We start from the raw sequence: 16,802 nt of genomic DNA, 5'->3' as shown, positions 1-16,802 counted from the left end.
TGGCTCTTTCCTACAGGATGTAACGCTTGAATTCCAGCACAGTAAGATGGACACCAACGCCAACAAGGGGAGTGAGGAGAATTGGGTCAGCAGTAAATCCACAAGGAGACCCTGGGCTCCCCTCTGATCTGTCACCTTCATGTATGGTGCTAAAACAGTATCATAAGTATTTGTAACTTGTGAAACACAATGCACAAATAAATGCAGAGGGATCCGTATCTGTAAGGGCAATGAACAAATAAATGCAGAGGGATCCGTATCTGTAAGGCCAATGCACAAATAAATGCAGAGGGATCCGTATCTATAAAGGTGTATCTGTGTCCGTGACTCTTATTTGTAATTCATATTTCATGATTTATAAAAGAACTTAGTATTTTTCAATGTAAATATACGTGTAAATCTCCTTCTATGTGTGTGGGTACTTTTGAGACTGTTTTTCCGCGCCGTGTGTGGTCAGAAGATATTCGTAACTCAGGTGACAATCCCAGCACTCTCCACTAGATGGCGGTAATGCAACTCTTACGGATTCCAACCGCTGTTAAAATAAATGAATGCTGTGAAGAAGCCTAGCTACACTGTTCGCAAAATCTACTTGTTGTTAATATATGTCAATGGATGTTCCTCCAGGTAAGTTGACATTATTAGGACTTTGTCGTCAGATAAATTACATTCATGTTTTCAGCATCATTGTTGCAGTGCATTTACAATTCGCTTTGTGTTGTAATGGCGGCAGTGACAGTTCGCTACTTTTTAGAGTGTGCTAACATTCACGTTCTTGTACAGCTTAATCAGCGATGTTAACTTAGCTAGCTAGCTAGTTAAAGTCAGGCTTGTAACATGGGCTTGCTTGGTCTTTGTATGGCAGTCTGAAATATTATTAAGCGCTAAGTTATGTTAGTGTTGCTATTATTTAGTACAGTTGATCATATTGTGTTTTATGTTTCACGTTTACTCCCGTTTATCCATTGCTGTTAACAGGGTGGCCAAGTGTGTGCTGGTAGCTATATTATAGCTAGCTGACGTGACACTTAATAAGTATGATACAATTAGTCGGTCAGTTGGATTGTAGTTGTTAGCAGTACCTTTTCTTCAGAGTGTGCGTAAATGAAAATAGTAAGTATAGGCTATCTGCTGCATCGTGATATTGTATTTCTTCGTTAAACCAGCTGTTATTTCAGCTATTTGATGTGGATGTACCATATATATATATATATATATATATATATATATATATGTATGTATGTCAATGGTTGCTACACTACGCAACCATTGTGCTAATTATATTCACGTTCATCAATTGATTCCTTAGATCATCTAGTTTCATATGATAGGCCTACCAAATATATTCATTAGCTTTCAAACTGGACCCACTAACAGATTAAGCAGCGCTTAATATTTCAGACTTCAAATTCCTGACTTTAACGAGCTAGTTAAGTTAGCATCGCTATTTGCCTTTAGCACACTCTAAAAAGTAGCAAACTTCCACCATAACAACACAAAGGAAATTGTAAATGCACTGCAACAATGATGCTGAAAACATAAATGTAATTTATCTGACAACAAAGTCCTAATAATATCAACTTACCTGGAGGAACCAAGGGGGTAAGCTTTGCTTCAGGACGCGAACCTCCGATGGCGCCATTTTGTTGCTACGAAGCGATCACCTTTTGTTAGCATTACACTGACCGCCATTTTTTTTTTATGTCACTTGACTGCGAATAACTTTACATCTGAAGCGTTTAAAGACTCTATTTGTCCATTGTTTATTTCTAAAGAAACACAACAATGTATAAAAGGCTCCATTACCTTGTACCTCACGTTATGGCTCCGTAGCAGACGCTTTTGTAAAAATAAGCTAACGATTGTGTCATAACCAAGTGACCTACTGTCGCACAGTAGAGGAATTACCGTACAGTACAGGAGAAGCTCGCAGGCAGTTTCGACTTAAATTAGCTGTTTAAGTTTAATTACTAATGTTAACTAGCATGTTAGTTAGCAATAATTAGCCTGTGCTTTTGTTATCTCCTTACATATACCTACACTCTCCATCTCTGTAAGATTGGGAATGATTGAGATTTCTCTTGGTACAGCTACCAGAAGACTTACAACTTTCAGACACGTTGCTCACGTCACATTTACGTTGTTTCTGTCAGTTGGAGGAAAGCAAGAGATCACCGGAAAAGTGCTTCTAATAGCCTTCACTGGTCTCCGTCCAGAGCAACGGGGTCTATTGGTCCATTATATACTGTCTATGGGAGGAACATCAAGTAGATTCTATTATGTCTATGGTGCCAACCGTCTCTCTGAAACATTTAACAAGGCTTCTTCATGTGGTTTAACAACAGTTGGCATCCATAAGTGTTGCATTACTGCCATCTATTGGAGAGTGCTGGGATCGTCACTTAACACCGCCATCTAGTGGAGAGTGCTGGGATTGTCACCTGAGTTACGAATATCTTCTGACCACAAACAGTGCTGAAAAACAGTCTCAAAAGTACCCACACACGTAGAAGGAGATTTACACGTATATTTACGTTGAAAAATACTAAGTTCTTTTACAAATGATGAAATATGAGTTACAAATAAGTCACGGACACAGATACACCTTTATAGATACAAATAGCTCAGGAAAAGTCAGGAAACCACGCAGGAAGTCAGCAGAAGTCAGCATCGCTGGTTCTCTCCGTCGGTGTCTGAACCCGGACTCCCCTTGACACTCTGCTGGACTGTTGTTGGAATGTGAACCTGGATCCTTGTGATGCGTCCTTCACGCCACTGCAGTGTTGGTGTCCAGCAGCACCTAGTATGAATCTGTCCACCTGGACCTGGACCCCTTGAACAGATGACGTCATCAGGCTGAATGACTTCATCAGCAGGAATCTGGAGGCTGCTTTCACCTGTGAATAAAATGGCTGTGACAAGCCGACACACTGCCTTGCGAAAAGTCATATTATTGTTTTCATTGCTGGGCAATGTCTAGGTGTCGAAACAAGGAAGAATAAAAAATGTGATAGTTTGTCCTTGATTTGTCCATTAATTTCTCATGGAGGAGAAATTTCCTTTGTCATCTGTGTTTTCCAAAGTCCTTAAGACAATGGGCAAAAAGCTTCAGTCCATAACACAATAAATGATCCCAAAAAGTCATGAGTCCATTGTAAACATACAGTACAGATCATCAATTACAAAAACACAAAAAACAAAAATAAAAACTCCTCTTCTCAATGGGGGAATGGGATGCGTGATTGATCTTTTACTATTACTTTAAACATTTTGCAAATTGCTATTTTTAAAACCAGGTTCTGGCTCACCTTTTCATTTCGGGCCATGTGCGAGAGAGGTCAGCAGTCAGCACTCCAGTTTTTCAATTTGCCTTTTTTCCTTTAATCCTCCAAAAATCCACGTCGAGGGTCACCATCTGTTAAGAAAATGTCTAAAAGATGTGTTCGTTCTGATTTCTGGAGGAAGGAGGAGAGGCTGGGGGAATTGAAAGTTAACCAAAAGGTTTAATAAAACAACATGAAAACGACAGTCAAAAGACAATTGTTACACTGCAGCTGACAGCGGACTGATCTCATGCTCTCCTTGGGAGTCACATAAAAACAGTCATGTGACATGACAAACAAATACACTGTAAACAGCGGACTCCAACTGCTTCCCTTGCGGGGTCACAGATTGAAGTGTTGAATCTTTCTCCTGCTCCCACATTTATTCCTGTCTCTCAGGATAAGGACCCACCTCTGAATTTCAAGTCACAGACTAAAGTAGTTTGTCATGGAAGTGTTGATTCTACAGTAATATGCATTTCCTTTGTTCTAATCACGTCTAGCTCAACAGGGGATGGCTCCCCAAAAAGAGACAACAATAGTTACCTTTCCTGTGGGGACAATGAGTCTTCTTCAAATGCTTAATGTCAGACATGACCTGATTAATTCTTTAGAAGCTAGGTTTTGGGTAACACTACACATAGAAAAGTCGAGAAGTTTGAAGTGTCGCCTAAATTGTGCCCATATTTTGAGAGTAGAACGTACTACAAGGTTTGGAGTATACTGTGATGGTGAGAAAGGTAGTTTTGCTGTAATTAAAGTGGAGAGAGATGTTGATAAACAGGAGTTTCCTTCAACTTGGCACCATTCCCTTTCTGGAGACTGAAACCAGTAAATAACTTTTTGTATGTTTGACGCCCAATAATAATTCCTTAGATTGGGAAGTGCTAGACCACCCTGGCTTTTGGGTCTCTCTAGGAATTCTTACCTGTGAGAGAGAGGTATAGGGCTGACCATCTCTGAAGGTCTGATTCTAATTTTCTCATGAGAGGTTTGAAATTCTTTTTTTAAAGATCAGAGAAGTTACTGGTGATCTGTACACCTAAGTATTTAAAGCCAGATTTGGAAATACGGAAGGGGAGTTAATTATCTGAAATCTGAAGAGCCAAATTATTGAGTGGAAAACATTCACTTTTAGACAGGTTCAATTTGTAACCGGAGAAAAGCCCAAAAATATGTAACGATTCCACAATATTAGGGACACAGGACATTGGGTCAGATATATAGAGCAATAAATCGTCTGCATATAGGGAAATTCTATGTTCGACTTCCATCCTGTGGAGCCCGCGTATGATGTGCGATGTTCTCAACTTAATCAACAGAGGTTCTATAGCTAACGTGAACAGGAGTGGGCTCATTCTCTATATTTTTAAAAGAAATGAAACTCTAAATATCAACAATTTCTGACTCGCAGAACAGAAATGAAAACATTGGTTGTCTGTAATACATTTAATGTTTTTTCAACTGTGCTGTGTACTTTCGTTTCTGTATTTCTTTTTATCTAATCTTTTTTTTCCTTTTTATCTTTCTTTGCTTGTTGCTTTTCTTCTATCTTTTTGATGTTTGTACTTTTGATATTTTCTATTGATACTGTATGTCATGCTTAAAAAAAATTGAATTAAAGAACTAAAAACAAAAAAAGTGAATTAAGATAAAATAAGATAAGATAGACTTTATTAATCCCACACTGGGGAAAGTCCTGTGCTACAGCAGCTCACAAGAATTTTTTTTTTACAAACATCAGAATAACACAAATACACATTAAGTAGACATAGGAGAAAAAATATACATAAAGTATAAGAAATAGAAAAAAAAAAAAATGAATGTTATAATAATAATAATAATAATAATAATAATAAAACATATTTACACAATAAACACCCTTATATAAACAGACAGTATATAAACACAGATATACAGATGAATAGAAATGACATATTGCACAGTTAACGAGTGATAAATAAATAAATATAATAAGTAATTAGCCACATGATCATCGTTTATACAGCTGATGATAGTGTCTGAGGGGAAACATCAGCGACGGACTGGTAATCTGGCATTTGGGCAGATGTCCTTCATGGGCTGATTGCGCCGGACGGCCAATCAGAGAGCCGCATGATTGTCACAGCCACTTAATTCTAAACTGCAGCCGTCTCGGCCCCCTTTCAAGCATCAATAACAAAGTTACTTTGCTAAACGACAGCCAAATGTACCCAATTCCTTCACACTTAGCAGTTATGTAATCTGAGTTGTATTTATACCACATATGAGTCACTCAATATCACAGTCATGGTTACCCTCTACAGTCATGAACTTTTACATCAGTCTGTATTGTTTTGTAGCAAAATTACTTATTCAGATCAGTTGTTCAAAAACGTAAACGTGCATGGTTTGAAATAAACAAATCTACCTGCATTTCTTTTATTTGAATATTTGTTTGCAAAAGTTAAAATGAAGCAATGCCTTCTGGGAATTTCAAACAGAATCAAGTAGAGCCGAGTAGACCATGGTAGACCGCGTCTGCGTCTTTATGTGTCTATGGTCTGCCTCAGTGTGGTGGTTGGAAGTTGTTGACAAAAAAATTAATCGAGGCATCAAACGACACAAGGGGGGGTGGGTGGGGGGCAGAGAAAAAGAGAGAGAACTATAAGAGAGCACTGTTGGCTGACGTTGAAAAATGCTGCAAACGGACTGATTTGTTTTTAAACTCAAGTGCAGCTTCAGCTAGCATTAGCGCTAATACAGCTAGCATGTTAGCGACACAGCTGAGCCAGCACACCAGGGAGAAAGACAGGACAGTGAGGAATATGAGGAAGAGGAAAAACAATACGAGCAAGAGGAGGATGAAGAGATAGACATGGATAACGAATCTATGGAACTAACCATTGGAACTAACCAACACAGAACAACAAGCGTGCTGTGGGTCTGAATGTGGATTACCAGAAGTAACAGAGATGGAGACCAATGCTGCAGGAGGGAGTGTAGGTACAGTAAATTTGACTACTTCAGAATATTATATTATGGAGCGGCTGGCTCTGATGATTTATTCATATTTTTTACAAGTTTATGTTTTGGTGCAGTTGTTTATAGCATCACTGGCACTGGGGCTATCAAAAGTGCGTGTTCTTTCCGTGCGTCAAAAGTTCTATCTGCGACACCCCCCCCCACCGGTGGGCCGCTGGTGGGTGGAAATGCCAGGGCCGTTTTTTGTTCCCAGTCCGTCATTGGGAAACATGCAGCCGGAAGCATGTCGCAGCGCTTTGGAGGAGGGTCTGGCAAATCGAGATTATGTTGCATTGACCGACAGACGCGGGGCGGGACTCGATCACCCAAATCCACAGAGTTGTTGCAAAATTTACGATCTGCATCCTCGGAGTCTCGGACCGCTGCAAAACACGTTTAAAAAGGGGAAGTTATCGCTGATATCGTGACCATGGAAGGTAAAAACACGCTTTTTTAATACATTATTGTATTTAATAACTTTGAGTTAACAGTGAGGAAAGAAGGGCATGACGATCTGTTGTTTGTCCAGAGTGATGAAATCCAGATGTTTACTGCTTGAGTTACTGAAGCCGATTTCCGCTGCATGCCTGCGCAACTCATTTCCATCGTAGGCTCCAACTGTTCCTACTAAAATGGCAATATAGAAGACATGAAAGTAAGAGTAGCTTTGGCTGTTTCAGCAGCAGTTGTGGAGGAAGGCGTCAGCCCAGCTCAGAGCCCTCTGGTCGCTGTCAGCTTCCAGAGAAACGTCCACAGGAATAAGAAGTACCTGGAGGCTGAACCCAAAGCTCTGGGGGTACTGTGTGTGTGTGTGTGTGTGTGTGTGTGTGTGTGTGTGTGTGTGTGTGTGTGTGTGTGTGTGTGTGTGTGTGTGTGTGTGTGTGTGTGTGTGTGTGTGTGGGTGTCATTCTTAATATCACTAAATATTTTACTCAAGTAATGTATGGTACTTAAATTGTGAGAAAATTGTAATTTACTTCAGTATGCCACTTTTCCCTGTGTCATACTTATCCTACACTACTTTTCAAAGGAAATATTAATGTGTCAATTTCACAGCTGTTACAGATACTAGGAGAGTGTGTTTAAACAGTATCTATATTTACAGCATAATAAAAAATAAAACATTATAATGCAATAAGGTAATATATTTTATATATTGGGCATTGGTTTGGTTTAAGAAGTTTAATTACATGATTACTTAGAATCCTTTTTACTTCCTTAATAGATACTTTATGATAAATACTGTATTTTCCATATAACTTATACACAGAGCTTTGTGCTTTATGCCTTATCTTTTACTGTTCTCTCTGCTGTCCCAGATCACTCAGATTGGTCTGAGTTTGTTTCAGATCATCTGTGTGGGTGTGTTTCTGTCCCAAGGCTTGAGCCATGTGGATGCTGACATACCTTTCTTCATTTCATCTATACTGGTAAGCATATGACTATATCAAATATTATACCATAATTCAAAAGAAGCTGATCTGAATATATATGAGATGCTAACAGGGTGTCAAGCTTTTATGCCCAGGTATTTCTCCCTTTAATAGCTCTGGATATATCAGGTTATTGTAGGCAAATTGATAAGCAAATGATTTGATGAATTAGTGTCCTGTCTCTTGTTACCGCCCTCATTGCTTTGTGTATTTAGTCTGTGTGCTCTCTTTATCTGGTGTCAGTTTCCCTAGCTTTTTAGTGTTCCTGGGTTTTCCCTTTTGTCTTGGATTTACAACAGGTACCTTTTGTGAGTTTTTGTTTGTTTCCTGCCTGTTTTTGGACTCTGTAAGCCTTTGGCTATTTAAAGAATTTCGGCGCAAAATGAACCTAGCGGTTAATAACACATAGGTACAGAGTCGACCGTTTTCTGGGATATGTTTTCATGCTAATCGAACGTGACCAGTTTTAGCGCAAACCGCTAATTAGCTTATAACGCTAGTCGTCGGGGCAGAGGGTAAAGTAAAAAGAAATCGCTATTTTTGTACCACTAACAAGGCTCAAAATAGCACCACACTTCCACAATAGCATAATGAGGGTCCCTACATGTAAAATGAAGGATCGAGAACTTTGTAAGTGTAGAATTTATTAAAAAGATAGTTTATAAAGACACAACAGGCAGGCGCCATCTTGGAAAAACATGACCAGTCGAACAACGATCGCCATGTAACCAGTAACATAGCTCAAGCACGGCGTTATTTTGAGCCTTGTTATGTTAGTGGTATAGAAATAGCAATTTCTTTTTACTTTTGCATCCCCTAAGCTTTATAAGCTAATTAGTGGTTTGCGATAAAACTGGTCACATTCGATTAGCATGAAAACATATCCCAGAGAACGGGCGACTCGGTAGCCATGAGTTATTAACCCCTAGGTTCATTTTGCGCCGGAATTGGCCTTTAATAATTTTATTGCATCAGTCCTACGTGTGCATTTGGGTTCTTCTCCTGCTGCCTGTTCCAAAATCGTGACTAGTTAGAGACGTGTTAGAGACAGATTCACGATAGAATGATCAAAGTGACAGAGGCTGACTTGTAGTCTCTACTATATAGTAGTTGTAGTATTGGAGGAGGGAACTCGGCATACGGGCAGACCTAAACTGCGCTGTGTTTAAGAGAGATCTCATAGACTTTGACATAAAACCTGACAGCTGGACAACACTGTCACGGAATCTACCACAGAGCATATGACCAAGATAAGAACCTAAAGAAACTGAGGGAGAGACGTCTTCGCTCAGCTAACAAGAAATAATATGTGATAATATGTGAGAAGCACCATGCATTGTCATTCATGACAGAAGCATGCCAAGAGGAAAAGATATCGATCAAATTCTAAAAATGTTCTATAAAAAGACCCATAATGCAACCAGTGACAAGTCCTCAGATCTGAAAAGCCTACATCTTTTGCGAAGTGTTGTTACATACGTGCAGCTCACAAGGACCTTAAGTGCCCACATAGAGCAACACGGTGCATGACTCGGTATTGTCTTTTAAATAAAAATCCTAACTAATGCTGCAGAGGTACGTTAAAGCAGTATCCTTGCACTGCTATAGTTTTTATATTACTATGTCTTGCACTACCATCATGACACACACTCTCATAGAGCAACTTACTTTTTATTTAGTATCTTTTCTTTTATTGTCCATATTATTCTTGTGGATTTATTATTTATTATCCTGTTTACGATGTACATTTATGTTGGGTGTGATGTCTTTAAGCTACTGGGGCCTTGAATTTCCCTTTGGGGATCAATAAAGTATCTATCTAACTATCTTCTAAAGAAATATTCTCAGATTGACAAACCTCTGAGCAGTGGTGACACAATAAATCAGATTTCTTTTCTTTCATTCTTTACTGTACTTATTTTTCTTTACGTCCACTTGCTCTCCTAGTTGTATTCAGGCCATTTTGTTTAACCTTTATTGTTTCCCGCTGGAATGATTATTAATTAAGCCCCAGCAGGCATTTTTCAGCTTTTTTGTGACTGTGCTGTTAACTGGCGAAACTCTGGTTGGCAGGTGCAACTTTTGGTTGTGTGATTTGTGTTCTCTTCATTCACAGGTGATAATAGCTGGGGGTGTAGCTGTAGCAGCACAGAACCTCCATCTGCCGACGGTAAGTCACCTGGCTGGAGTGGAGACCCCACATGATTGCCAGTTCTGTATAGGCAATATATCATAACAACAAGCAAACGCAGATCCAGGCCTACTGCCTTCAGAAAGTACCAGAACATATTGAAATGTCTTGTCATAAGAAATTTTGACTATTTGGCACTTTTGTGAACTTCCACAGACAAATTACTGCTCTGTCATTTCCTCTAAGATGAGGAAGTGGGTGTTCTGTTGTCCACTAACCCCGTCACATCTGTCCATCTGTGGCCACATTCAGCCATGTTTCTCAATTACATGATACAAAGCAGCGGAGAGCGCCGTTTAGTAAAAGAACAGGGAGTAGAGCAGCTTAACCCTCCTGTTCTCCAACCAACCAATGTGCCCAAAAATAACATGGATGGTTTCATTCAACGCTATCCACAAGTAAAATTAATGACTACTTTCATTGAATATGAAAGTAGTAGAAATTTCTTTTATTCAGTTTTATAGGATTTTATAGAAATGTTTTAATGGTTTCAAAACAGTATCCTGTCTAAACTTTCACATAAACCAGTCTGTGAAGCATTCAACATCCTCTGATCTTAACTTAATTTCTGCTTTTTATCCACTAAAAAATTAGATATTATTTCATGTAAATTAGGTTTATCAACCATGAATTCCAAGAATAAGTGTGAACGAGTTGGTATTAGTGGTTTATATAATGGTGGCAGTGGGGTTTTAAATATCAAGTCCTTTTTCTCTTTCTCCAGCCTGTGAACGTCTAGCTATGTAAATCTAGAGTTATTCTAAAGAATAATAAAATATCCTGTCTTTTAGCTGAGAGCCTGTTTGGGGATGCAGGTGGTGGCCAGTGGTGCCTCACTCTTCAACATGATCTGTATGCTGGTTAAAATGGATCACGCGCCCTCTTTCTGCTGGCATTATTACTATGAACACGACCACAACAACACAGGACATTGGGGCGAACTCTGCTATCAAATTGAGGTGAGCTATAACTGGTTGTCATGGTTCATTACATTACATTACATGTCATAGCTGACGCTTTTATCCAAAGCGACTTAGAATTAAGTGCTTTCAACTGTGAAGGTTCAAACTCCAGACAACAAGTAGTAAGTGCAAGTACATTAGCTTTAAATAAGCAAAGCTACAAAGAGACAAATGAAAGTGCAGGTTGTTTTTTTTTTATCCAAGGTGTAGTCTGAAGAGATGTGTTTTTAGCCTTCGGCGGAAGATGTGTAGGGTTTCGGCCATCCTGATGTCGATAGGGAGCTCATTCCACCATTTGGGAGCCAGGACAGTGAACAGTCGGAATTTCGTTGAGCGATTAGTTCTCCATCGCTGTGAGGGGGCAGCAAGCAGTTTGGCTGATGCAGAGCAAAGTGGGCGGGTTGGGGTATATGGTTGGACCATGTCTTGGATGTAAGCTGGTGGCTGGTCCGTTCGTGGCCCTGTATGTAAGTATTAGTGTCTTGAAGCGGATGCGGGCAGCAACTGGTAACCAGTGAAGAGAGCAGAGGAGCGGTGTAGTGTAGTAGATGTTCCAGACTGTTGGGGATCAAGAAGGTTGTTCTGGTGGAGTTAGGTAGAGAGTTGATTATAAATGGCACGCTCAAGAGTTTTAGATAGAAATGGAAGAAGGGAGTTATTTACATCAGAGGAGTCGAGTGTTGGTTTTTTGAGTAGTGGGGTCACTCTTGCCTCTTTGAGAGTGTCGAGGAAACAGCCAGTTGACAAGGAGATGTTAATGAGATGGGTGAGGAAAGGAAGAATGTCAGGAGCAAGGGACTGGAGAAGGTGAGAAGGGATAGGATCCAGGGGGTAGGTGGTTGGGCGGGAAGAGGTAATCAAAGTAAGGATTTGATTTGGAGATAGAGGGGTGAAAGAGGAAAGAGTACTGGATGTAAGGTGATTTTAGGAAGTGTGGTGGAGAATGAAGAGCGTATGTCATCTATCTTTTTTACAAAGTAGTTGACAAAGTGGGTTGATAGGAGGGAGGAGGGAGGAGGTGGACTGGGGGAATCTAGGAGGTTAGAGAAGATGGAACAAAGTTTTTTGGGGTTCGAGAAAGAGGATTCAATTTCCGACTTCTCTGTCTGGATATTGAAGTCGCCCAGAAGTACCAGCGGGGGGCCAGTTTCAGGGATGTTTGAAAGAAGGACATCCAGCTCCTCCAAAAACTCCCCCAGAGGACCTGGTGGGCGGTAGATAACAATGACGACTAGTTGTACCGGATGCGTTATGGTGACAGCATGAAGTTCAAAAGAGAGAGGAGTGAACTGTGGCAGTGGGTAGAGAGAAAATCTCCACTTGGGGTTAATGAGTAGGCCTGTACCCCCGCCTCTCCCAGTGGGTCTGGGTGAGTGGGTGAAAGAGTGGGCGGAAGAGAGAGCAGCTGGGGTAGATGTGTTGGTTGGTGTAATCCAGGTCTCATTGAGAGCAAGGAAGTCAAGGGATTTCAGGCTGGCAAAGCCAGAGATGAACTCTCGTGTGTCTTGCGAGTGGCAGACTGGCAGTTCCACAGACCACCTGCAACAAGGTGTTGTGTGTGGAACAGATGTGATAGGTAAGAGAGGTGGGGTTGCGGAAATGTTGCGAGCTAATGCGTGGTTTGTAGTATCTCCGAGAGGAAACACGGACAGGAATGGAGAAGCAGCACATTTCCGGATGAAGACACCGAGCAGTGTGAGATGTGAGATATCAAGCCCACTTAACTTCCCACTTAGCCTCCCGCGAAGACTCCTGCGTAGACTCCTTTGGTTCAGAGTTTGATAAGATAAATAATGAAACTGGAGTAGTGTAGTGGTGGGATTAAAAGTTACATTTTAAAATCTGCACATAAAGAGCAAGCAACAGTGGTTTCCTGTTATCATTTTTGCAATAATGTGTTCATCTCAACAAAAACAAATACACAAAACAAAGCATGTCTTCTGTCCTTCAATTTTCTCGACAACCGTTCATACGATCGACTTCACACTTGGCGGGTGTCTTGCTGAAGACCCAAGGAAGTGCAGTGTTGAGTGTGAGCTCTATGGGACAAATGTATTCGTAGTGCGTTGTGTACACACTGTGTAGTGTTTTGAGTGGTGGGACCCCTATTAACTGTTACTCTCCTTCCACTCGGTACAGAACATTCAACAACAAAGTTGTACAGAGGTACTGTTCAGGACCTGAGAAAGCGCAGTGTAGAGTGTGAAGTTGTTTGTATGACCATCTCTCTTTAATTCTTTACAGTTTAGCTTTCAAATTTGATATATTTTGAAATATCAGTTGATTATGTGAGCACTGAAAGCACTTAACCCTAATTTAAAGAGTCCAGAGTTGAAGAGTAAGAGATGAAAGCCATTGAAGTGTGAGTTGAAGTTTACAGGATTTATTTAGTTTTTACTTTATTGTATGAACCATCACATAAAATGTGTGACAAATACATACATAACAAAAATAAAATTGACAGATAAAATGAAAATAGCTCCACTCTTAATAAGGTGATACATTGATATTGTATCAGGACATTGGATAAATGTACTACATTAACAAATTAGGAAAAAATTCTAAATAAATAAAGAAAAAGCAATGGAGATTACAAGATGAAACCGTTGAAGTAACAGTATAATACAATAAGTAACAGATGAAAGCAGTTGAAATGTCAATTGACATTTAATTGGCATGTGAAAGCAGATAAAGTGTAATCTTGTTCAGCTGCTGTTTTGAGCAGCCTTGTAATGCATCACATTTGTTTGTTTTTTTAAACCTTTCTTTCTGTTGTCCAAGCATCATTTATGCCAACTTATCCCTATACCAGAACACCCAATCACAGTTTCATGCGGAGGGTATAGTCATTGAGGCTGCTCTGTTGGCCATCTCCATCACTCTGGCCGCCTACAGCTGCAAGGTGATCAACTGCTGCTCACCAGCTTCCAAAATGGTGAGTAAACGCTGACAATAGCTGTAGCAAATAGCAATACAGCTGCAAAGATTTTCTCGTTGTGTCACAAATCTTGCAACCACATCTGGTTCTATCATAGAGGTCCTCTCTGGATAACAGGGTTTACTCCTAATGCCGAAATATATACCAACCATACAAGAAACAGAAAGTTTGGGACCTTTAGCAGACTTTCATTACAATAACTTTTAATCAACCATTCCATGGCTTTTTCCTGTTTTCTGTCCCTCCCAGCCGGTGATCACTGTACAAGCGCCCCCTGTCCAACACTGAGGAGACAAAGTGGACGAGCGTGGAAGACAGATGTTTAGCTACATACAAATGCTACATACAAATGCTACACAAATTTAAAGCTGCACTAAGCAGTATTTTTTATATCAACAATGGATCAAATGACTATGTGTAATGTGAAAGTTGTAGTGGAAAAACCCAAAGAGTTAAGCGTGATTTATGCTTCTGCTTTAAATCTACGCCGTGGCTATGTACATAGGTACGTAGAGACACAGACCCACACTGGACCCTACGGCGTAGCCTGACGTGCACTTCTCAAAAGTGAAGTTACATCTTCACGTCGCAGCGACGCAAGTGGCTCGGCCGTGGCTTGGTAGTGTTACATTTCCCCAAACTCATTTCCTGGTTCTCCTTCTCCATAAACAACATGAAGTCAAGGAGAGGGTTAACTTTTCCTGCTACAGATTTCACATCAGAAAGCACAGGGGAAACACTTTGTTTGTCCCACTATGACTCTAGAGTCGCTACTCGCTCCAAAGCTAATCACCATCACTCTCTCAATCGCTCTACCACACACTCCCCACGCACACACACGTGCCAGCTCTGCTATTCTCTAAAGAGATTGACGCACACACCAATGCACAAGTATAAACTTTCCGCCACTTACATAGGCTACGGCGAAAGCTCTGCTTGGAGCCTTTGCAGAACCATAAATCACGCTTATCATCAACTCTGCAGCTCCCCCTCAGCTCATTGTTTTGGTTCTCCAGACTGCAATTTTATTCTTAACCTCATTATCAGCCACTGTACACGACCTGCTCATTGCCAAACAGCAGACAGACACAGTTAGAGACTAGCTGGTGAACACAGTGGAGCATTTAGCGGCTAAAGTGACAGATACCTTTCTCGGGAGGTGGTAGAGACTAAACCAGAGCTGAAAGGAGAGGGAATATTGGACATCATTCACGTGGACACAAACACGACTGAATGCCTACATCTTCTTTCAAAGGTACACAGTCTTGCTTTAACATCCACTTAGGAGGTTAAATAATACAACTGCATAGAGACAACACATACAATTACAATTGATGCACATTAATGCTTTTCTGAAAATATTTTATCCAGATTGTTGATTACTTTATGATGATCACTACCTATATAACGCTTTCCTGTTGTTTCCTTTGTCACTGCAACTAACAACTACTGTATGGATAATAAAAGCTAACAAATGTAACTGAGTTTCGCCGTTGTTTCTTTGTTAAGGAGACAGTTGTGTTTAGAGGTGTGGCACAAACATGCTGGACTGTAAAGAAAAGACTGTCACACACATATACCTTACAGTACATGTGTCAAACTCAAGGCCCACGGGCAAAATCTGGCCCCTCGCAAATTTTGATCTGGCCCATGATGAACAGGTTCACAGTAACTTTTGGCCTGCCTAACTAGCCAAACCAAAAAGACAGAAAACTGTTTTCAAACTGTAATTACATGACACTTGTTTGTAATCAGGAAACAGTGCCCCCCTCTTCCCCCCACTATCATTGATGGCCAACCTGTTGAGACAGTACAAGAATATAAGTACCTTGGCACAATAATTGATAGCAAGTTATGTTTTGAACCACACACTGATGCTGTCTGCGCCAAAGCCCATCAGCGTATGTATTTTTATCGAAAACTGAGGAATTTCAACATTGACCCCACGTTTATGAGAATGTTTTATTTCTGTTTTATTGAGTCTGTTTTAACCTTCTGTTTTATTTGCTGGTTTGGTTCTCTGTCCGTGAAAAACCAAAAACGACTAGAGAGTATCGTTAGGACATGTGGCAAGATTGCAGGCATCAACCTCCCCACTCTCTCCCACACCTACTCCAACAGAGTGGTAAAGAAGGCCCGATCTGTTGCAGCTGACCCTAGCCCCCCCTCGTCCTGCCAGTTTAAGTTACTTCCCTCAGGCTGTAGGTACTCCATGCCTAGATGCAGGTCCAATAGACTCAGAAACTCTTTTATCCCGAATTCTATTTTCATTTTAAACAATTTGCCAGAATTGTTTTAAATGTATGCATTTTACTATTGTGGTTTACATATTGTGGGTATTTTATGTTTTGCTGTTGTTTGTCTTGTCTTTATGTGTGTCTGCTGGCTGTACAAATAATTGCCACTCGGGGATAATAAAGTTACCTTGACCTTGTTTGTAGCGAATTACATTCCCTCAGAAGCAGAGGGTTTTAATATTGAGGCTGTGAAACAGGTTGCTGTGTGGTAGCTGCTTTTAAAAATTGTAATATTTGTTTTGCTTGATTTGCTAAACTTTATGATGGCTAAGGAACTTTTTTTCCTGACTTTTTAAGGGCTTTGTCGGCCAAACCGTAGAGGGAGAAAGCGATATGAGGCATTAAATAATAAAGTCAAAGATATTTGACTTTTTCTAAATAAAAGCATGTCAAACTATAAATGTCTGGGCCTTAATGTGATTCTTATTTTCCAGTGTGGCCCTTAGTGGAATTGAGTTAGACACCCCTGCCTTACAGAGAAACGTCCTGGTTATTATTCAACCCTCTTTCCATAAACTGGTCCACTAGCACCATTTCTGCACTGTGTCTCAAAGGCAGGTCCACAATGTATATCAGGTCTGTAGATACATGTATTATTTACAAGAGGTCCCATCCTTAGCTTCATTTACCAGACCAGTATATTGAACTATCACTA

At 40.3% G+C, this 16,802-nt stretch overlaps 1 protein-coding gene across 2 annotated transcripts; it reads left to right on the top strand.

The window, feature by feature from the left end:
• The first annotated feature begins 6,517 nt into the window (after nt 1–6,517).
• On the top strand, nt 6,518–14,179 carry LOC114546061 (uncharacterized). 2 transcript variants are annotated; one of them, XM_028564719.1, is made up of 7 exons: nt 6,518–6,763; nt 7,007–7,122; nt 7,646–7,756; nt 9,876–9,929; nt 10,742–10,909; nt 13,725–13,847; nt 14,100–14,179. In XM_028564719.1, exons 1-7 carry the CDS (start codon nt 6,757–6,759, stop codon nt 14,136–14,138), a joined length of 618 nt encoding a protein of 205 aa, XP_028420520.1. In that variant the 5' UTR covers nt 6,518–6,756; the 3' UTR covers nt 14,139–14,179. The 2 variants fall into 2 exon arrangements, with proteins under 2 accessions (XP_028420520.1, XP_028420522.1); XM_028564721.1 differs by having other exon boundaries at nt 6,527–6,763; nt 7,010–7,122.
• The last annotated feature ends 2,623 nt before the right edge of the window (nt 14,180–16,802 follow it).

Source organism: Perca flavescens, chromosome 19, assembly GCF_004354835.1.
Source record: "Perca flavescens isolate YP-PL-M2 chromosome 19, PFLA_1.0, whole genome shotgun sequence".
NCBI classification, from domain to species: Eukaryota; Metazoa; Chordata; class Actinopteri; order Perciformes; family Percidae; genus Perca; species Perca flavescens.
Note: the sequence above shows the minus strand (reverse complement) of the source record. Positions and strands in the feature narration are given on the sequence as shown.